This window comes from Phyllostomus hastatus, unplaced genomic scaffold (genome assembly GCF_019186645.2).
Source record: "Phyllostomus hastatus isolate PE091 unplaced genomic scaffold, TTU_PhHast_1.1 phas_scaffold_114, whole genome shotgun sequence".
Lineage (NCBI taxonomy): Eukaryota > Metazoa > Chordata > Mammalia > Chiroptera > Phyllostomidae > Phyllostomus > Phyllostomus hastatus.
This window is the reverse complement of record NW_025334006.1, coordinates 2,641,221-2,662,874: the sequence shown is the minus strand read 5'-3', so window position 1 is coordinate 2,662,874 and position 21,654 is coordinate 2,641,221. Positions and strand designations below refer to the sequence as shown.

General features: G+C 51.6%; 1 protein-coding gene across 3 annotated transcripts in view; it reads right to left on the bottom strand.

The window, feature by feature from the left end:
• Window positions 1-21,654, bottom strand: part of SVOPL (SVOP like) — a 59,660-nt gene that overhangs the window by 21,173 nt on the left and 16,833 nt on the right. For all 3 annotated transcript variants that reach the window (XM_045855504.1, XM_045855503.1, XM_045855505.1), the window contains 8 exons: window positions 18,462-18,525; window positions 16,046-16,171; window positions 14,861-14,989; window positions 9,816-9,889; window positions 6,805-6,992; window positions 6,032-6,143; window positions 5,160-5,241; window positions 3,041-3,130 (listed from right to left, as the gene is read on the bottom strand). In XM_045855504.1, coding sequence (XP_045711460.1) covers window positions 3,041-3,130; window positions 5,160-5,241; window positions 6,032-6,143; window positions 6,805-6,992; window positions 9,816-9,889; window positions 14,861-14,989; window positions 16,046-16,171; window positions 18,462-18,525 — 865 coding nt within the window. The remainder of the gene's footprint in view (window positions 1-3,040; window positions 3,131-5,159; window positions 5,242-6,031; window positions 6,144-6,804; window positions 6,993-9,815; window positions 9,890-14,860; window positions 14,990-16,045; window positions 16,172-18,461; window positions 18,526-21,654) is intronic.

Here is a 21,654-nt window from a genome sequence, read left to right as displayed (position 1 = left end):
GGCTAAGTGCTTTTACATCTTTTAATCTAAGCTAATTATCAGAACAAACCTATATAGTGGGTGCTGTTATTTATCTTCACTTTTTCTTTAGATTTTATTTATTTTTTAGAAAGGGAAGAGAGGGAGAAAGAGAAACATCAATGTGCGGTTGCTGGGGGCCATGGCCTGCAACCCAGGCAGGTACCCTGACTGGGAATTGAACCTGCAACACTTTGGTTTGCAGCCCACGCTCAATCCACTGAGCTATGCCAGCCAGGTTTAAAATGAGGGAGGCGTGGAAACATGGGTGAGCTACAGTGAGAAGCGCTGAACGCCTCAGCTCCAAGACGCCGAGGAGCAGAGCGGCATGGCCCCAGGAGACCTGGCCCCAGTCGGGGACCGTTTCTTGTCCGTAAACCCACCACGTGCAGCGTAGCCCCCAGAAACAACCCACGGGTACCCAGAGAAAATGTCCCGACAGACTGGGTTCCTGATTGGATCTTGGAAAACGAACCATTCCCTGATCTGATCCCCCGGAAGCAGGGCCAATGTTCTGCTGCTCCCTATCCCCTTTACACCCTTTTCTGAAAGTGGTGGGAACGTATAGAAGAACTTTGAAAAGCAAAATGACAAGACAAAAGTTGCTCCCATTTTTCCCTAAGATGGACAGGGAAAACACTCCCAAGATGGTAAAAAGTTAGTGGTAACAATCTCTGATGAGCTACAGGAAATACACGGTACAGTCTGCTCAGCCCGTGACAGCACTTTGTCTGAAAACTACACCCGTTTTGGGTTCTGCACCCAATTATAATGCGTGACGTGTGGCGGGAGTTGGAAGGATCTCCCTCCAACCACCACGCAACTCAATTCCGATGCTACCTACCCAGAGGGAGCAGCAGGTCCCAGAGTCGAGGGCTCGGTCCCTCAAGACGGCCCCCACTTCAAGGCCCTCACAGTCCGGCTTATTACTTGCACTCCCACCAACTGGCCGCCGAGCAAGGGGTCCTGACGCCCCTGCATTCGATTAGTGTGCGAGAGAGAGCAGCTCACGGGACTCAGGAAACCTGCTCCCCCACTAGACTGTCTGTTGATAATAAAGGACATTAGAGGGTCTGACTCAAGAGCCAGATGGAGAAATACACAGGGCGGAGTCTCAAACAAAGGAACTTCTGTCCTCGTGGAGTTTGGGGCCCAGCACGGTGGAGCACAAAAGCATCCTGGGTCCCCAGCCTGGGGGCTCTCCACACCCTCCCTTGGGGGCTTATGGGGGCTTCATCACACAGGCTTGATTGACCGACGCCCTGGCCATTGGTGAGGGATTCCACCTCCAGCCCCACTCCCCCACATAAGATGTCTGGGGGGGTGGAACTGAGAGTTCCAACCCTCTAATCACAGGATCTGTTCTCCTGGCAGCCAATCCCCGTCCTCAGGTGCAGTCACCTCATTAACATAACAAGACACACCCTTGTGGCTCTCCCCACCTAGGAAATTGCATGGGTTTTAGGAGCTCTGTGTCAGACGAAGGCCATTTATAATACTTTATTATAAAACCACAAATCCCCTCCAGCCTCATGTGTCCATACCCCTGACTCTTGGCCATAACTGATTTAGCTCACGTGTGAACAGTTAACCAGACCTGGCCATGAGAGTCCCTTTCTAGGAATGCAGGAGCAAGTGCATCACTGTCTTCTGGGGGCTGGCTCTGAGGACACACTCGGACTTTAGGATTCGTGAGGAGGCCGCACACACAGGCCAGCACTGCACACTCTGACCGCTCAGAGAGGCGAGGAGGGGCCACGGGCCCAGGCGGACCTGCAGAGGACAGGCACTAGTTTCCCATCAGCCCCCACTGCCTGGGCCAGGCCCCCCCCAGGGCCCAGCCTCATCCCTGCTTTCGTCGCAGGCAGCCCATTCTCTTGTACCCAAAAGAGGATGACGAGTTGTGGGGGGGCAAGCCATTTAACCCTCTGAGGGTTAACCCTGTGAGGTGCTGTGACCACACAGATCACCATATATGCCTCTGTTTTCCTCCTGAGACAACACTCCGTCCGTGGGTCCCAGTCAGGCCTGGATCTGATCCCAGCCTGAGTTTGATTGGTCCGTGGGTCCCAGTCGGGCCTGGACTTGATCCCAGCCTGAGTCTGATTGGCTGGAGCACTGGACTTGCCCTGCCTCAAGCCACCTCCCTGCACAGCTGGGCTGTATTATTCACCTGCACCCCTGGACAAGGCCAAGGTCATGAGGCAGGAGATAGTCAGGAAGGAAACTCCAGAGGCCCGGCAGGGCTGAGGTAGAAAACATCTATACATGACAAAGACCCCCTAAGATGGGTTGTTCCTGTTTTCTGGGACAACTCTGAATCATCGAATGCGCCTGCGCACTACCCCTGATTCATTATAATATCATTATAATGAAATAAAATTGTGGGACTCACTTCTCCAGTAGCCAATCAAGAAAATCATGGGAAACCACATATGCGCAGGAGCTTTGAAATCCAACTCCTTGTACCTGCGCAGGAAAAGCCCGCCAAAGACTAGCAGGGGGGCTTCTGCCCCTATAAGAATAGAATCCCCCAGCCCACGGGCCCTTTTTTTCCTCGGCTCAGAGCTGGCTCACTCCCGTGTCCTGTGGTGTGTACTATCACTTAATAAATCTTCCCTCTTTCTTTATGCTATAAACTTTGTGTGTTCGGTTCAATTCTTTGTCCTCGATCACTAAGAACCTGGTTACCTGTGCACACCTATGACAGTCAGAGCCCATTTTCATTCAGCTACTCAACCTCCTGTGTCATCCATTTCCTCTGCATCCTCCCCAGCAACACCCAGCAACATCCAAAACCTGCGCGCATCCGCCATGCCTGCTACTGACTGGCTGTGAGCCTGCACTCAGTAATTCCGCTTCTTTCTCTATTCAGATTCACCAAACAATGGAAAACGGCCCCGCGAGAAAATGCACTCAGTGAACAGAAATCCTGGGTTACACCCTCAACCAGAAGGGACCCAGGGTCCCTTTCGCCCGCCTCCCTCAGACCCATCCTCCCCGCAGAGACCCCTGGGTGTACCTGGGATATAAACGGTGCCACCATCGCTCCAATGCGACACAGGGAGCCACTGGTCCCCATCCCCAAAGAGCGAATCGCCGTGGGGTAGACCTGGAGGGAGGGGCAGAGAGCACGGGTGAGGTCAGGCCTCTGGTCCACCCTCCCCTCCCCAGGCAACCAACACAGGGGTGGGCAAAGGTGGGGAAGTTACCAGCCAGCATTACTACCTAAAAGGTAAATCCTAAGTAAGGATACAAAACAATAATAGTAATAAGACAACTAAGAAATACAATAATTAGTAATAAAGAATAAACTTTTTCATGCACTCACAACTGAAAACCTCCTTTTGCCCACCCCTGCATATTAAATACTAAATATTCTACATAGGATAGAGAATAAGACATTCGTTTCCTCAGATACACAATTTTGCATTTTGAAACCGTAACTGTCACAGAAAGAACCAACACTTAGAAATTATCCTTTAAGTGAGCAAATTCCAAATTATATTTTTAATAATCAAAATATAATTTTAGAAAAGCAAGCTCTGGGATCAGACACCAGATCTCCACTTTGGAGCCGTAACTGCATAAAGGCGGTTCCACTGGAGGAAAACCCACCCAGAATAACGACGACGCAGCGAACCCTTCAATGAGGCCACGGTGAAGAGGCGCCCGAGTCCGGGGCACACGCAACTCCCTCCCCCTCGTTCCCGCCGCGAAGTCCCCTCTCTTCCCGCAACGTTCTTTCAGGTATAGTGGACTCATTGATTTGAATTTCCTTAATTCAGAATTCTTGTAGGAACTAGTGAAGTTATTTTATAAGCACATGTTATTAAAAATGAAGTGATAGGGAGAATATACGAAACAATGGTTTTTCAAAACCCTGGAGCATTTTCTCTTGGTGCCATACAACACTAAAGAACAGTTGTTATCGTTTCCCTAAAACAAAGCACACAGCCCCTTTACGAGACCACATCTTGTTACAAGCCACCACACCAAATGCAAAAAAGTATGTTCCTGTCCCACCAGCCCTGCTGTGTCTGCAGGGACAGGTCTGGGGGTGCCGAGCTTTTGTGGGGGGGCTTGCTTTCTCTCTAGAAAGTGAGGCTGCTCGCTGTACCTGAAAACGTGGATGCAGGTACATGGTGATGTTCTTTTCTCCACATACTATCAATCAAGTCTTTTGTTCACGTTTTCACAATTCTGGGAGGTAGAATAACGGATGACTTTTTAAATGAGCATCAGAAAAAAAAAACAAAACTTAGAAATGATGTTTAAGTGAAAACATTCCAAAATGTCAAATTGAAGATTTCCAAATATAGCTTTAGAAGCCATCATTGCCACGGCCTGATTTTTGGGGGTTCCTAAATCCGCAAGATAATTCCAGGAGATGTTAATAGAACTAAATGAAGTGTTCTGTATATGTCAACGTCATAATTTCCTATTTTTACGAGAGGGGAATAATTTTCTGTGGCTTTAATGTGTTCGACACGTCACGTCCGGAACGTGAACGGCAGGCCGCCTTCCCCATCCCCAGAAACGGACATGAAGGCAGCTTCATCAGCCCCAGTAGCGCCGCTGTCTCCGGTCACAATGCTGTTTCCTGCCCAGAAGCGGTTTGTTTGTGGGAACAGTAGCTCTTTCAAAGTGGGGGTTGAAGGGAAGACCCTCGCTCCTTCGGGTAGTGTGCCCTGCATACAGTAGATGTCAATTCAGTAAAATAAGAGTAAATTACTGCTATGTTTCCATTTAAGCCGCACGCAGCAAACAACAGATGAAGGCGGCGTGATCTTTCAAAGGAATAAAGGTGAAAAACTACATTCTCATTTCAAAGAGAGATCAGGAGTTTTGCATTTTAACATCAACGCGCAGCTGCGGGTGGCGCCGGGACAGGGGGCTGTGTTTCATCTGAATGCTGCCTGGGGGAGAAGGGGCAGGTCCTGCCCTTGTTCTCAGACACCGGCTTTCGCCAGACTCAGTGGGGCAGGGGAGCTCCCTGTCAAATACAGCTTCTGGCATCGTCTTCACGGGCTATTTCCCAGAAAGTCATCACGAGACAACAGACGCCGGGGACGGACATCCTCTCTAAGCAGCTTGCCGCGCACCCCTGACGGAGCCCACCCGCTCCCCTACACACGAACCTCGGCGGTGTAAATGTAGATGGTGCTGAAGTTGGCTGCCGCCAGCGCCCGCAGCATGAAGAGGAAGCCGATGAGGCCGGCCCTAGAGAACAGGACGCAAGAGAGGTCACCCAGAGGCAACTGTGGAGGGCCTTCCGTGGCCCGGGCCAGGTGCGTCACAGAGGCTGACACGCACACAGGTGACCAGCTGCCTCGCCGCTGGCCTGAGTGTGGGGGCCTGACGCACACGCCTGCCTCACACCTCCGACCCTGCTCCCCGCCCTCCCCTCCCCTGTAGCATGCCGTTCCAGCCTGGACCCCGAGCCCCAAAAACGGTGCAGACGGTTTGCAGAATAAGTGATAGGTATTCATTATAACTGAGGCCACTCTAGGGTCACAAATTAAGAGTAAAATTAATTTTCACACCACGGATTATGTTTTATATATATAAATATGTGTGTATATGTGTTTATGTATATAAATGTGTATATACACAGAGTTATATAGACATATAATAATACACAGTATATACATACAATGTATCAATAAGCTCTCTTGAAAATGGCCAGGATAATTTGACCAACAACCAGAGCCCCATTTCCCCAGGAAGCTTTGCATGAAGACCCCACACCGTTCGGGGGGCGAAGTGAGAGCACCCACACTGGTCCGCAGTCGTGGTAGCCGACAAGGGGCCGCGTCAGCGGGAAGGGGGACCTCGCAGGGCAGACGCCAGGCAAGGCCATTCAGACGGACAAGCAGCCCGCTCTCTGCCCTCCCGGCGAAAGGGGCTTGACCCCGACCCCGACCCCCAGTGTCCCCTATGGGATGGAAGACCCCACCGTAAAACCACTGCGCGAAGCCTGGTGATTTTGAAGCAACCGGGGAGAAAGTACCTTGAGGTGCAGATGTTGAGGAGGAGGAGGAACAGAGCTGTGCCTCCCAGGGTGACGGAGAGGCTCAGCCGCCGGCCCAGGAAGTTGATGCCCAGGATGTTCAGAGGGTTCACTGCAAAGCAAGCGACAAGGACAGTGTCGGGAACCTCGAAGGCGAGTGGCGTTTATCAACACTGGATTCCTCCGTGTCACTTCAGAAAGAGGCAACTTCATCCAAACCTCGCGCATCTTCCGGCCAAGACCCCAGGCACAGGGTCGTCGCCGTCAGGAGCCCTTGGGCACACGTTGCCCGCGCGGCCCCAGAGCGACACGCCCCGGAGTGTGTGGGGGACAGTCCGTGCCCAGGACGGTTATCACCAACATGCCTACTTGCTGGACCTACGTTCTAAGTGTTTCATACTGTTTTCCTCCCAATTCAAGGTGCCATTGAATTTTACGCGCCATTATTTATGTCTACGAAAACAGACACAGTACTGCCGATGAAAATCTAACAACACGCCATTGTGAGACGTCCCAATTCCAGGGCTATTCAAATGTGAAGGGAAAATGCATCTTAGAGTCGGTAGAATTCAGCAGTTCGAAGCTCTGGTCCTCTGCACTTCTCCTCCCCACCCTGGCTCCCCCAGGAGGCTGTGGGTCTGACTGGGGGCGGGGTGGTGGTCAGCTCCACCAGGCAGGAGCCAGGTCTGGGAAGGGCCACGCGTCTCTCCTCCGAGGCTCTGAGTTGCCTGCCCCCCACCCGGACCAGGGGGGCCAATCCGTGAGACACTCACGAGCAATTTCACCGATGGTGCTGATGATCATGATCTGGTAGTCGGAGGGGGTGAACATGCGGCAGTGGCAGGAGCTGGGGCTCCCCTCCGAGGTCCCGGACGCGGGCCTCGAACCGCAGGCCAGGTCCCGCTCCAGCAGCTCGGCGCTGGCCAGGATGATCCCGTAGTAGGCGAAAGAGATGCCCAGCCTGGAAGTGAGAAATGGCGGCTGTGAGGAGAGCCACCAAGTGCTGCAGGGAGACGTGGGAGCGTTTCCCGTGAAAGGCAGAGCAAGGAGAGAGAAGAAAGCCGGCTCACATAGCTGTGGTGGTGGGGGGTCCGCTGGAGCCGCACATTGGGAAACAAATTTGCAACAGCAGGAGGAGGGGGGCAGGGAGGACCCCACAGGCCCCGCAAAGGAGTCTGAAGTCTGGATTCATTTTCTGTCGCTGCAGACACAAGTCGGCACAAACATTGCCACCGAACACAACACACGTTTAGTATCTCACAGTCCTGGAGGCCCGAAGTTCTGTGGGTCTGGCTGACAGCTCTGCCCTGAGGGTCAGAGGCAGGAATGAGAGGGCAGGCAGGGTCGTGTGGCTTTACGGGAGGAGGAATCCATTTCCCAAGCTCACCCGGACGGCGGGCAGAGTGCAGCCCGGGGCTGGGGTGCCGGGCGCGAGCGGCCTGGGGTACGGGGTGCGTAGGACTCATCTCCGTTCCCTCGCTGGCTGCCGGCCAGCTGTTCTCAGCTTCTGTGGGCTCCCCTCATTCCTCGTCCTCAAAACCTGCAGCACGGGGCCCACCCTTCTCCTAGTTGGAGTCTCTGTGCTCTCCTGCCCTCCTCTGCCTCCTCTCGCTTTCTCTTCTCCAGCTCACTGATCCCAGCTGGAGAGAGTTCTCCTCTTGTAAGGGAGGGCTCACGTGACTCAATGGGGCCCACCTGCTGAACCCAGAATCCTCTCCCCGCGTTCAGGCCCGTGGTCTCAATTACAGCTGCACAGCCCCGTCCCATCAGCATCCCAATGAGCGTCCCAGTGAATCCCCGGGAGTGGGGTCAACCTGGGGTCACTGCAGAACTCGGGCCTATCACAAAGCGCCTTCAGCAGGCCATGTGGAGCCACGGAAGCTTGGTGGTTTCGCTTTATATTTTCTTCCTGTTCTCTAGGAAGCATCTTTGTGGAAATATAAGAGTAACATACAGAGAAGTTCATACACCGAAGTCAAGAAACTCCCTGGAACACCCCCCCCCCACCCCCCACCTTGTGTCCCTCTGGGTTTTGCAGAAATGGTTCTAAAAGCCACCTGTGAAAGATACGCATGGGGACAATCAGGGGTCATCACATTTGTTCTGGGTCTCGGATGTCATTAACGGGATGATCGTTAATCTTGTCTGTGTGGTTACAGGATTGGAGTCATCTAAGAAAATGTCCTCAAAGAGCTGAGACTCTTTCTTTTTAATCCTCTTGAGGGCGTGCTTATTGATTCTACACAGATCTCAGCCAAAAGGCCAAGAAGCAACTTGCTTATTGATTCTCTAGAGAGGGGAAAGGAGAGAAACACCCACGTGAGAGGGAGAGGAACAGCAGTGAGTTGCCTTTTGTACGCATGCCCACAAGCCAGGCACGCGCCCTGACCAGGAATCGAATCCGCTACCCTTCCGTTTGAGGGATTATGCCCAACCCGCTGAGCCACCTGGCCAGGGCCAAGCAGTTGAGATTCTTAATGAAGCATCTGTGGAGGGAGAGTCTCGAAACCCGGGGCTTGTGGGAAACACGGCAGCACGGGGAGCACGCACTGAACGAGCAGGGGTGAAGGTCAGCGACCGTCTGATTCAGGTGATGAGCCCGTCTGAGCTCCTCATGGGATCCCCCCACTCACGTGCGTGTTTGGAAATTGTCCTCAGGACATATTTAAAAGGAAAACCATCAAAATCTCTCCCCTTGGTATTAAAGTAGTTTTAACTTGTTTCATTTCTGAATATGGAGGTTTTCAAAACTTAAAAAGTCTCAAGGGGAGACATACCAACCGACGAACAATGACCACATTCTGAAGAAGGCAGAGAGACAACCACTCTCCTGAACTCAAACACTGTCGGCCGGTTTTGCCTATTTTCTATCTTCACACAAACGGAGTCACACAATGTGCAACTGTGTGTGTCTGGCTCCCTTTGCTCGTTACCGCCTTTGTAAGGTTCAGCTGTGCCGAGTGTCACGCCTAGTCTTCACGTCTTCGTTATTGTGCGCTATTGCATCCTCTGACCACAACACAGTTCATCCAATATACTGTTGACGGGCCTGTGGGTTGTTGATAGCTCAGGGCTATTACCAATTACACAATGCCGTGGCGTTCGTGTAAATGTTTGGTAAGTGTACATGTGCCTTTCTGTTGAGAACCAACCCAGTAGCGGGACTGCGGAGCCACAGGCTGGGCAGACTTCCGATTGTGATGGACGTGTCTCCAAAAAGTTTTCCAAAGCGGTTGCACTAACTCAAACTCTAATGAGCTGCGTATGCAAGTCCCCGCCCCTGCACACCCTTCCCACCACTCGGGACAGTCAGCCTCTAGCTGTGGCCATTAGGTGGGTTTGTGACGGTGAACAGCAGACTGTGCCCAGATGAAAAATGAAGAACTGTAGACCGGGGGTGTCCCACCGTGTGGCGTCTGTGGGCCACCCTGGAAGAAGAAGTGTTGTCTTCGGCCACACATTAAACACACAGACACTAACAAAAACAAAAATGTCTCATAATGTTTTAAGTAAATTTACGATTTTGTGTTGGGCCACACTTATAGCCAAACTGGGCCACCTGAGGCCGACGGGCCATGAGTTGGACACCCCTCCTAGACAATTAGGATTCTTTCTCTCCATTTTTAAAAATGTATTATTTTATGTATTTCTTTGGTTGGTGGTATTAGTAGAAAGATAAGAGATCGCTGGGTCTTTCTTGTGTGTTTCTCCCCAACAGCATTCAGTAGTCTTTCTCCAAAGGCTTATTTCTTTAAAATTCATTTTGAAATAGCTACATTCTTACCATATCACCCAGATCTGTAACGTGGTCCGTAAATATTTAGCATCCAATAGGTCTGCAAACCTTCCTCTTTTTTCCTGGGGGTGGGGAAAAGGAGGAGACAAAATAGGCATAGCGGGTTAAGGACAACAAAGGTGTCTCTAATACTTTAGATATTAATATTTAATCAAGTATTTAAAAACGAGGACAGCATGGGATGCGGGGCTGAGATAGCCACTGAGCGCCCACGAGTGTGCCTTGCCCAACCCACAATCATCGTTAACACGTTCATCCCAGCCCACCAGTGTTTGCACGCGTACTGGCACTGGCCAGACCCAACCGCACTGAGTCCATGATTCTAACCCCTCCCCTTGCTCTCTTCGCACCGGCGAGGGGTGGGGGGGAGGGTAGGGGGGTGTGCGGAAACAATGGCAAAACTGACGGGAGAGTCTGTTAATATTGACATCAAAATAAAAAAACCTAACATCTAAAAAGGGTGTGTGGCTTTTTTAAGAAAAAGTTGTAAATTTGAGAGGATAGGGGACCCAATTTCTTTTTGTGTCTTTAGGGTAATTAGCAATAGTTCTTATCCACAGTCAGTACCTGTTAAACAGTACCTGTTACTTTTGGATAAAAATTAATAAGGGTGAATTCTCTATGATGGACAGTAATGGATGTTACGTGAAGTTCGGAAAGTTTTGGGGGTTCTCAGCTGAAAACCAAGTACTCTTTTTCACACATAGACCCAGGATCACAGGGACCCCTTGAGAGAGACCAGGAGGGCGGTCTGGGGGTCCGGGGTTTGGCTCTCATGAAAGAGCTTGAAGGAACTGAGCAGTCCTCTGCTCCAGGACCTTTAGGCTGAGCTCCCGGAGGTCCTGGCGGGTGGAGTAAGCAGCTGACACTTCACTTCCATAGGTTTCACACACTGAGGCTCTGGTCACTCGCCATTGGAAGCCTCTGACCTAGTCCCATCCTCCCACCATCCAACACAGAGTGCGTGGCCCAGAGGGGTTAAGTGTCTTGCCCACGATCACACAGCTGTTTGAAGGCAGAGCCAGCCAGGAGTGCACGTCTCCAGAGCAGCAGTCCTGAGTACTGGCCATCTAACTCTCTGCTCTGTCACCTGGGTTGGGATGTGACTATGGTCCCCCCACGTCCCCAAGTTCACTGAAGGTAAAGAAAGCTGAATCTACAGTGAATCCCAATGAATCATAAATTTTATCCTAATGAGTCATTTAGTGCGGAACCTTTGGCTACAGTCACCCACGGCGAGGCCCTTCCTCCCACAGTCCCTTTGGGCGTCTTTGGCATGAAGTTTCGGAGGCCCCACTGCCCGCAGCGTCTTGCCCCACCTCCTCCGCGCAGCTTCTGACCACAGCCAATGGGACCGAACCACGGCACATCCCTGCCGTGGTCTGGCTCCCACCCGTCCTCTGCCTGTGGTGGCCTCGCTCCTCTCCTCCTGTTGCTCAGCGAATGTCCCACCTGTGTGTGCCTGAAGGTGTCTTGTCCTGCCTCACCTTCTCCTCTCTGCCCTGATCCTGCACCCACCCACCACCTGCACGGCTCTCCGGGCTCTAAGCACCTGGGCTCTGTTGTTGCTGATTCTTTCCCACGTGAGTCTCGTCTCTCTAATCAGACTGAAAAAGACTGAAAGGCAGCGCCTGCTGCTTGGATCTCTGCAGCCTCAGGGACTTGCACAGCAGCCCGAGGAGGGCAAGGTCATTTAATGGGCATGAAGGGTGGGCTACGAGCTGGAGGCAAGAGAAGGAACGCAGAGGGAAGGGTGGGTGGGCAGTGGACAGAGGAGGAGGATTAGGAGGGGGTGGAGGATGGATAGTATGGAGAATATAGAGGGAGTGGAGGGGGAGGGTGGTTTTATGGGAATTGTGCCCCCCCCCCGAATTTACATGTTGAAGCTCTAACCCCTAGAGTGTAACTGTATTTGGAGATAATGCCTTAAAAGAGATAACTAAGTTAAGATGAGGTCTGTAGGGCACCAACACCTGCACCTAGCCATGGACCCGAGGGTCAGATGGCTGACTGATGAAGATTACAGGAGACCTGAATGCCAGGAGGGGGATCCTGGGCTTCACCCAGGAGTCTGAGGAGCCGCTGAAGGGCCCTGAGCAGAAAAGGTGGTGTGTGTGGTGTCTGCAGAATACTCAGCCGCTTGGATGAAGAAGATGCGGCACACGCACACGCACACGCTGGAACACTACTTGGCCGTAAAAAGGGAGGAACCAGTGCCATTTGTGATGGATGGATCTTGAGAATATCACGCTAAACAGCTCAGACAAAAAAGAACAAGAACTTCCCCTGGCTGATGTGGCTCAGTGGACTAAGCACCAGCCTGCAAATCAAAGGGTCACCAGTTCGATTCCCAGTCACGGCACAGGGTTGCAGGCCAGGTCCCCAGTAGGGGGCGTGCAAGAGGCAGCCACGCATTGATGTTTTTTCCCCTCCCTTTCTTCTTCCCTTCCCCTCTGTCTAAAAATAAATAACATTTAAAAAAATAAAATAACAAGAACCATAGTATTTCACTCATACATGGGATGGAAAACAGGAAGCAACAACTAAACAAAAACAAACTCATAGGCACAGATAAGGGTACGGTTGTGACCAGAGGGGAAGGGAATGGGGGCGGAAAAAGAGGGCAAAGAGGTCAATATATGGTGATGGAAGGAGAGTAGATTCGGGGTAGTGAGCACACCATGCAATGTACTGATGATGTGTTACATAACTGTATGCTCGAAACTTGTGTTATTAACAAAAAAAAGAACATTCATCTGACAGTGTTGCGCTGGGTAAAACCACGAGGCATGCAGCGATGGGGTGGCTGTATGAGAGAGAGACTGGACATAACAAAAGACGCTGTCGTGAATGCATGGGGGGACTGGGCAGCTGGGTGGGCGTGGCGGCAGGGAGGGGCTGGAGTGACTCCAAGGGACCCCATGGGGGGAGAAAAGTGGTAACAACGACCTGGTTGGGGATGTGATGGGAAGTATACCAGACACAATATCATATGGTTCCCCTCATATGAAATATGGAGAAGAGTCAAATTCATAGACAGGAAGTAGAAGTGACCAGGGCCTGGGGGTGGGTGGCAGCGAGGACTTACTGCCCTATTGGCTTAGAGTGTCTGTTCAAGATGACGAAGAGGCTCTGAATGTGTTTAATGCCACTGAATTGGACACTCAAAAATGCTTACAATGGTAAATGTTATGTTATGTGTGTTTTATCACAATCATAAAAATGGAAGGAAAGACAGAAAAGAAGGGAAAAGAGCAGACTGGAAGAGGACTTTCAGAGTTTTTACTATTATGGATTTGAGAGAGAGAAGAGGAGGAAGAAGGAGAGAGAGAGATGGAGAGATTTGCTGTTCTACCCTCGCATGCTCTCATCGGTTGATTCTTGTAGGTGCCCTGACCTGGACTGAACTCGCAACCTCGGCATATGGGGACGGCGCTCTAACCAGCTGAGCTACCTGGCCAGGGCTGGAGTTTTAAACGTGGTAAATTTGAGGTTTACATTCTTGTCCATTCTAAGTATCGACATCCTGCGGAGAGATAAAGCTGGAGTGTGGGCGGAGACGGGGGAGAACCCTTTGGCAGAGTTCAAGTCCAGCAGCTAGTTCGGATCTCACACCCTCCCAGGTGTGCCCAGTTCTCAGGTTAAAGATGATTCTTGCTACCCCCCACAGAGATGTTTTCTTCAACAGGTTCCCACGGAATTCTATTAACAGAGCTACCACTTAACAACCAAACAATTGGCATGTACGATTGATAAGAGGGCTATGAAGATATGAAAAATATTTCAGAAGACAATTACAAAAATAAATGAGCCACACAGCACAGAAACTTAAGAGATGAATCAGTAGAAAAATAATATTTTTTAAAATTCCATTTGTAAAAGAATTTTATAAAACATAAAATAGATAGGAATGAATTTTAGAAGAGATGTGCAAGATTTATATAAATAGCTATAAAATCCTGCTGAGGAGTATAAAAAGGCTTGAACAAATGGGGAAATATACTTGTATCTGAACAGGAACACTCATTACAATATTCACTATTCTTTCTATATTAACCTGTAAGTTCAACACAGTCCCAATTAAACTCTCCTGTGGGGTTTTTTTTCCCCCCTCTTTAATTGGTGGGGGAAGGCGGGGGGTTGGGACAAGATCTTGGTAAAGTGAATTCAAAGGGCTTCTAGGAACAGAGGACTGAGAAAATCAGTGCTTGGGAAGTTCTGAGAAAGCACTCTGACGGGGGCACCTGCCCTCTGACACAGGAAGAATGTGTCACAAAACGCTGTAATGAAACCGCGCCATACAGCGCGGATCTGTGTCCTTTCCCCAGTGACAGGGAATGCCTTCTTTGTTATGTAAGTCTCCATGTATATGTGAACCCACAAATGTATCATTAGAACAGGATAAACAATTCAAAAATAGATTCAAATATATAAAGGATGGTTTATTCAATAAAAACGTTTGAGCCCTGGCTGGTGGGGCTCAGTGGGTTGAGCACCGGCCTGCAAACCAACGGGTCGCCAGTTCGATTCCCAGTCAGGGCACATGCCTGGGTTGTGGGTCACATCCCCAGTAGAGGGTGCACAAGAGGCAACCATGCATTGATATTTCTCTCCCTCTCTCCTTTCCTTCCCCTCTCTCTGAAAATAAATAAATAAAATCTTTTAAAAAGTCATTTAAGAGGTTTACAACTTTGATAACAAGGTAAGACAAGGCCAGTACAAGGAAATTATATTGTAAAACCATCTCTCATCTGCCAACAGTGATGCTGCTCCTGTGACCAGCTCTGCAGGGTAGGTGTTGTTATGCCCGTTTTACTGACGAGGAAAGTGAGGGCGGGTAACTGACCAGGGCTCCGCGGCGGGGCTGGATCTAGTCCCATCTGCCCTGCTCTTGTCTCCCGTCCCCCCAGGGGCGGGATGAGAGAGCCACGGCCGCCTGCCCTCTCGCCTTCCGCGACTATGGGATTTCCGGGTGGCCCCCACAGAGAGACTGGGGTGTCGGGGGGGAGAAGACCTCCCTTCCGGGCACTCACCAGGATGGGCTCCACCAGCCTCCCCTCCGGCATGACCGAGCGGTTCACCTTGGCGATGTGTTGCAGCGTGGCCAGGGCGGCCTGGGTGTTCCCGGTGGACACGTTGAACCGAGCAGATTCGGGAATGAACTGGGCACGGATGACAAAGGACACCAGAGCTGCGGACCCCAGGGGTGCGGCTCGCACGGCTCCACACGCTAACTACAGCGTCCCGGCGGCCGGCGACGGACCAGGGTGTAGCGGGCACGCAGGCTCACGGTGTAAGAGGCATGTGCTCTTGCATTCCGGGTCGGTTTGGAGCGAAACGGTCACATAATCCTTATCGGTCTCATCTCGGGTGACATCAGGCTGAAACTGACTGACCTTCATACCCATTTGGCCCAATTGCTTGTTAATACAATAAAACTCTCACATCCAATTAGTAAAATGTCCGCTGCCCCAAAGCCCCCAGGGCCCCTCCACTGCTCCGTCGCCCCAGCCCTTTGCAGGGGCCCCAGGAGCTCCCCACAATGCAACAACCTGAAGCGTGACCGAGGCAGGCGCCTCCAGTGCCCACAAAGTGGAGGACCCGGTCCCGAGGGCCGAGCGCCTGGCCCCACTGACTGCTGAGCACGGCAACAACGCCAAGGCCGGGACCAGGGTATCCCTCCGCCTGCTCCTGCCGCGCCTGCCTCACACCCAGTCCGGGCCGGCTGGTTCTCCCCCCCGCCGCACCCCGCTCCCCCGTCCCCACAGCCAGTGGGCAGCTGAGGTCCTCCTCGTCTCCACCGGAATTGCCCTGACGCTGGCTACCTGCTCTTCCGCCCTCTCCTGCCCAGGCTCCACGCAGCCAGGGCCAGCGTCCCACCACCTCACCCCTCTCACACCTCCAAGTGCCCCCAGCCTGCGGCCTGCGAGGTCTTTCTTAATCTGGACGCAGGCTTGTCTTGCCAGCCCCCACCAGCACCCCTCACCCCAGCCATCCAGCCTTCCTACTCTGCCCCAAATTCTGCACGTTCACACCTTCACACAGGCTGGCCCTTCACACACGTTAGCCCTGCCAAAATGCCCCTTCCGGCGTGGCATCGCTGACAGAGATGGAGACTTGAACAAAGAGGTGGGCGTGGGGCCAAAAGGGCGCTGGGCCAGCTGGGGGGGGCGGGGGGAGGACAGGGGGTGGGGGGAGAGCCCCACAAGCTTCCTCACCTTGAAGGCCAGGATGAGGATGATGCCAGGAATGGAGGCGATGCGGATGAGCCAGCGCCACCCGATGGTGGGGATGACCACGGAGCCCAGGCCGATGATGAGCAGGGAGCCCATGAGCCAGAAAACCTGGGGCGAGAATGGGGGGTGAAATCACCCCTCTCCAACGTGCTCCACACCGCCGTCCTCCCTCCTCCCTTGGGGCTGCCCCATCCAGTCCAGTGTGTCACCGCTGGAAGAGGGTCTGGCTGAGGAGCCGGGCTCCGGTCCCACCCAGGACCTTGGTAAACCAGGAAGGTCCCTTCATTTCCCCGTGGCTTTGTCCGCTTGTCTGTGAGTGGGACACTCAGCCAGACCAGGGGCCAATGATGTCACCAAAGGTTTAGAAATCTGGGGCCCCAGGCATTGACTTTTGTTTTCCTGGACAAATAACTCATTGGTTCGAAACTCAAGGTACAGAGAAGCTGTAAAAAGATGTTCTAGTTCCCTGCTGTCCAGTTTTTCTTCGCAGAAGGAACAAGCATTCGGTTTTTCTTACATCTTTCTAAAGCTGTCCTAAGCTGACAAGACTATGGTATTCTGTTCTCTTTTTTCACAAATGGTAACATAGTAAAAATAAGGATGTACACTTAGCTTTTCCCACTAAAAAAATATAACTTGGCGATCATTTGATATCAATAAATAGCATGGCAGCCAATCCAGGCCCTACTGGCTGGAAATGAGGACAGTTTTGAGTGAGCGTTATTTCCTCTCACAAGACAGAGAATAAATAACATCGTTCCACAGAGAAAATTAATATTATAAAAGATCCTTTGGGGGACTACTTAGGGGTGACTATTTCATCATCAAGGAATTCTACTCCAGAAAACACCAAACATGATTATTTCAGGTAGTGATAAGAGCCACAGAAACAGAGTAACGTGACGGAGGAGACTGACTTGAGTGGCCAGGGACAACCTTCCTGAAGGTCAGTGACAAACCACTGCCGGCCACCAGATATCAGGTGATGTGGCATTGAAAAGGATCGTAGTAATGAAATGAGCCCAAAAATTGTTTTTTTAACTTGTGGACATGGCACACCTTTTGGAGGTAAAGGGGGCAGGACTGAGGAGATGGCCGGGCTGATGAGGGGGCGGGGGATGACTCAGTAGGGCTTGGTGATTCCCGGAATGGGTGCGAGGGGCAGGGAGGGGTCCGGGAGGGCTCCTGCGTTTGTGGCCGAGGTGACTGAGGGGCAGCGTTTACTGTTACCTGACAGTAAACGAGAGTCCTCAGAGGAAGATAAAAAGGTCAGGTCTCTGGACGTTGTGTTTAAGGGACCCGTAGGGTATTCAGGTCGCTATCAAGTGCCTGGCCACCCGGGTCTGAAGGTCAAGGGGGTACTCTCGGTGGCGGATAAAGATTTTGCGGGGGAGGTAATATACCCGTAGCTGGCTAAACACATTGGAGTAAATCAAATGACCCAAAAAGACCTGAAAAATAAGATAAGCCAGGGCTATGCATAACCGGGAAGCATGCTAAGGAATGCGTGGCGGGCGTGAGAGAAAACGCCCGCAGGTGACCTTGAGCAGGACCGCACCAATGAAATCATGTTAAATGGAAAGTCCGGCCCCTAAGGACTGTTGAAGGTGTGTGCGTCCATGGCAACAAAGCATCAGAGGGAGACTCTGGGAGGAACGGAAAGAGTCACTCAGTGTTGGTTAGGTTCTAATATTCTGTCGTTGTTTTTTTTCATTGCCTAAATTTGGTATCAGAAAAATTCAAAATAAATTTAAAAGCAATACCCTGCTACTCTATTTATTGCCAAATATATAATGCTCAGTGGGAAGGGTGGTCTTTTTCTTGGGACCTCGGAAAGGTTGGCGCCTGGGGATAATGATGGCCTCAAAAATGCGACAAGGACACCTAGATGGACATAGCCTCTGGATGCAAAACCTCTCTTTACTGGCCAGCAGGGTCTGCAGAGGGCCTGCGAGCGCCCCAGGTTTCTCACCTGGACAGGTGGCTCATCAGGGAGGTGGCGATATGGCATGTTCCCACAGGCGTGGGTGAATTACGGACTGGCAGACACCAGTACCCTCGGCAGGGAAGTGAGATGGGGGGGGGGGGGTGCGGGGGCCAGGGCGGGGGTAGCTGTGTCTCTCCACAGAGAAAGTTCAACCCAGATGCATTCTGGGGCTTCGGTCACCCCAGCGAAGTCAGCCAGTCCAACGTTTCCTGGCTGTTGCGGAAGGGGGCGCTGTGTTCCAAATGCTGCAGTGGGTGAGAGAAGACCTGCCTCGGGAACCCCTGCAGCTGGACTTCGGTGTCAGGCATTGCCAGTGCCCTCCGGCCGGCACCCGCCAACAGGCGGCGTGCGGATCAGTGCCTCCCGCTCTCTGGGGCCAGGAGGCTGGGCGGAATTCCTGTGTCACCTTACCTGCGACAAGGGGAGCATGTAGCCTCGGTATTTCGTAGGCAAAAATTCCGTCTTTATGACTATCCTGAAACGGGAAGGGGAGAACACATAATTTTGTGGTTATAAAACCAAAGAACTCATTTTAACAGTCGCGATTTTTCTTGGCACGGAGAAAGAACTAGAAAACACGGGCATGCGGCACTGTGAACCGGTGAGAGGGACGCGCCTAGGTCTCCGCCCTGGTTCCCGCTGACACTGGCTCCCTGACTCTGGCCTCCTGACACCCAGCCCCTGAAGCCCCTGAATTCCCTGCATCACAGTGGTGCTGGGAGGCGCCTGCGGGGGCCGAAGGTAGACCTCCACTCGACCCAGGTCCCTGTCACTGAACAAGAAGGAATTCCAGAGCAGGACAGAAAGATTCAGCAAAGCGCAGTAAGTTTACTAAAGCGATAGTACACGCTCAAACAATGAGAGCAGGCCACTTGGAGACCTGGATGCGCCGGTGGTGTCTGGGGGGAAGGTCCTTACTAAACATGGGCGAAGGGGGAGGTAGGGTGGTCCTCTGCTTCCGATGCTGGTGGGGGGGGGGGTCCTCTGCTTCCGATGCTGGTGGGGGGGGGGCTGCCTCCATGGCTCGTCCTTGTCTCTCCGCTCCAGGGAGCGATTTCTTTTTGGTTTTCCCCAGCCTAGGAATTGGGGGTGGGGGAGCAGGAACAGGTGGTCTGTGGTGCTCCAGCCGAGATGGAGGAAGGAAGGGGCAGGGCCTCAGGCCTTTGTTCCCTAGTCTAACTTTCCTGCCTCCAGAGGACCATTTTTGTTCCCAAGAGGCGCTCTCGGCAGGCGCCCCGATGGGCGCTGGTCCCTGGGAAGACTAAGCCGTGATCAGAAACTTGGAACGTTCAGTCCTACCCCCACTGTCCAGAGAGAGAGGAGGGACTGGAAAATGAGTTAATGACCCATCAGGCCTCCACGGTGGAGCCTCCATGAAAATCCCTAAGAGGTGGTGTCCAGAGAGCATCAGGTTGGGGAGCATGTCCATCCACGTGCGGGGAGGGCGGCCCCAACTCCACTGGGCCAGGAGCTCTGAGGCTCAGGCCCCTTATGGACCATTCCCTATATATTCATATATCTTCATCTGGCTGCTCACTCGTATCCTTTATAATAAATAACCCTTTTGCAATAGTAAGTAAGCTCCTTGCCTGGGTTCTGCCAGCCACTCAAGCAAATTCTCAAACCTGAGGAGGTGTTTGTGGGAACTTCCAATTTGGAGCCAACTCAGACGGAAGTTGTGGGTAAGCGGAAGACCTACGACTTGCAAGTGGTGTGCGAAGCAGGCCGGGGTGGGGGCAGCCTTGTGGGACGGGACCTTGAACCTGTGGGACCTGCCCTCACTCCGGTCCGGGTCGGAACTGAATTGTGGGGCATCCAGCTGGGGCCAGAGACTTGGTTGGTGTGTGAAAAAGTCCACACAGTTGGTGTCAGAAGTAAAGTATTTTCAGAAGTGGTGCAAGTGTTCAAGGAACACAGAAGAGAGTTCTTCCTAGACAACCACGCATCAAAATGTAATTGTTACAGCTGTAAAAAATAAGATAAATGAGACAACTTCACAATGGAGTCAGAGCTCCTTCCTGGAAGAACCACCTTGCATGTCCCATCCTCAAACCCCTGGGAGGTTACAGCTGGGCAAAATGACCTTCGGACTGTGCCTGAAGCAGCTCTGTCTTCCAAACAACTATTCGCAGACATAACAGGAGAGGAGAAAATTGAAGTCATTCTTTAGAACTGGTCCCTGTGTTCGCTTATCTGTGCCTATAGACATTCCTTGCTTAGCTTATCTGCAGCCATAGAAATTCCTCCTCCTAGTCACGTAATTATTTCCCTTCCCTTTCTCATCAATGCCTCTTGCTTTTACCTCCTAACTGGAAGGCTGGGTTTTTGCCCAAATCAGTGCCTCCCGAATCCCCATTCTCTTGGATCAAATAAACGTTTGTTGCCTCTCACTGTGGCTTTTTACTTTTAGGCTAACACAGCTAATACCCACAGGAGAAAATGAGAAGCCAACTTAAAACTGCTCTCCTGTTTACATTTCGATTCCCAGGGTCACATGAACACTCTAACTCCCCAAATTAGAAGAAGTCCAAGTTATTTATTCCCAGTTATCTCTTACTATTTAAGGGATGTCAGCCTATCTCTTTTGCCAAGAGAAATGTTGGCAATGCTTTCCCAGGTCTGGTTCTCCTTTCTACAACGTTCTTGGGAAATCAACACACAACCAACAGCAGGGAGTTTCCTCAACTAATGACGGCAGCCAGAGCTCAGGTTTCTGATCGCGTCCGCGCTAATTCTGTGGACAGAGGAGTGAACGAACACACGTCCCGTCAGTGTTGCCACTGTTCTTCTCTGCTGCAGTCGTAAGCAAGGGCTTGGGGTTTTAAACATGTGTATTTCCTGGGCTTCCCTCTGAGGGATGCCCTAACATTCTGCCGACCTACTCTTCCAGGGCTGCAAAGCGCAGACTGATGCTTAACTTACGCCCCGGGGAAGATCAATTCTTTCCCTAACACACGAAAGTAACGCACAGGTGTTTTGACGTCTCCCAGTAGGTCCTAAGGGACCTTGCTCCCAGGTGCCCAGGAGAGAAGAGCCCGAGGGTCCCTGTTAATTTAAGGGAAGCTCCCAAACTGCTGAAAAGTTAGCATCACCCCTTCCACACCCACGCACAAGATACAGCACACTCATCCAAGGCCATCTTTCAGTACGTTGTACCCTGCTTTGCAAATTCATGTGACACAGTTTTAAACCATAGGGCAATGGCCCTTGTAAATGGTTACTCCTAAATGTTACAGGTGCTTAGGGTCAAACTATACTCTTCCAACAAATTCTCAAGAAATGAATGGGCTGGGTTGGGGTTGACATTTTTGGTTTAGTGTTTAATCTAACAAAATTGTATTTTTCTAAAAAAAACTGAGCAGCCTTTGGAACAAACAAGTTGCCGCCGGCTCAGCCCAGCAGTCTGCTAGCCTGCTCATCAAACATCGTGTGGATGGGCCAGTAGCAGGTAGAGGAATAAGCGGCCATCACTTAAAAAAAAAAAAAGCTAAAAAATCATTAGTACAGGTAAAGTCCATATATTTGCAACTTACTGATGCTGTTAATGTAGTAACCACAGTGTCTGAGTAAGTGCGAGTGGCTGTATGTGTGTCTTCCCTGGGGG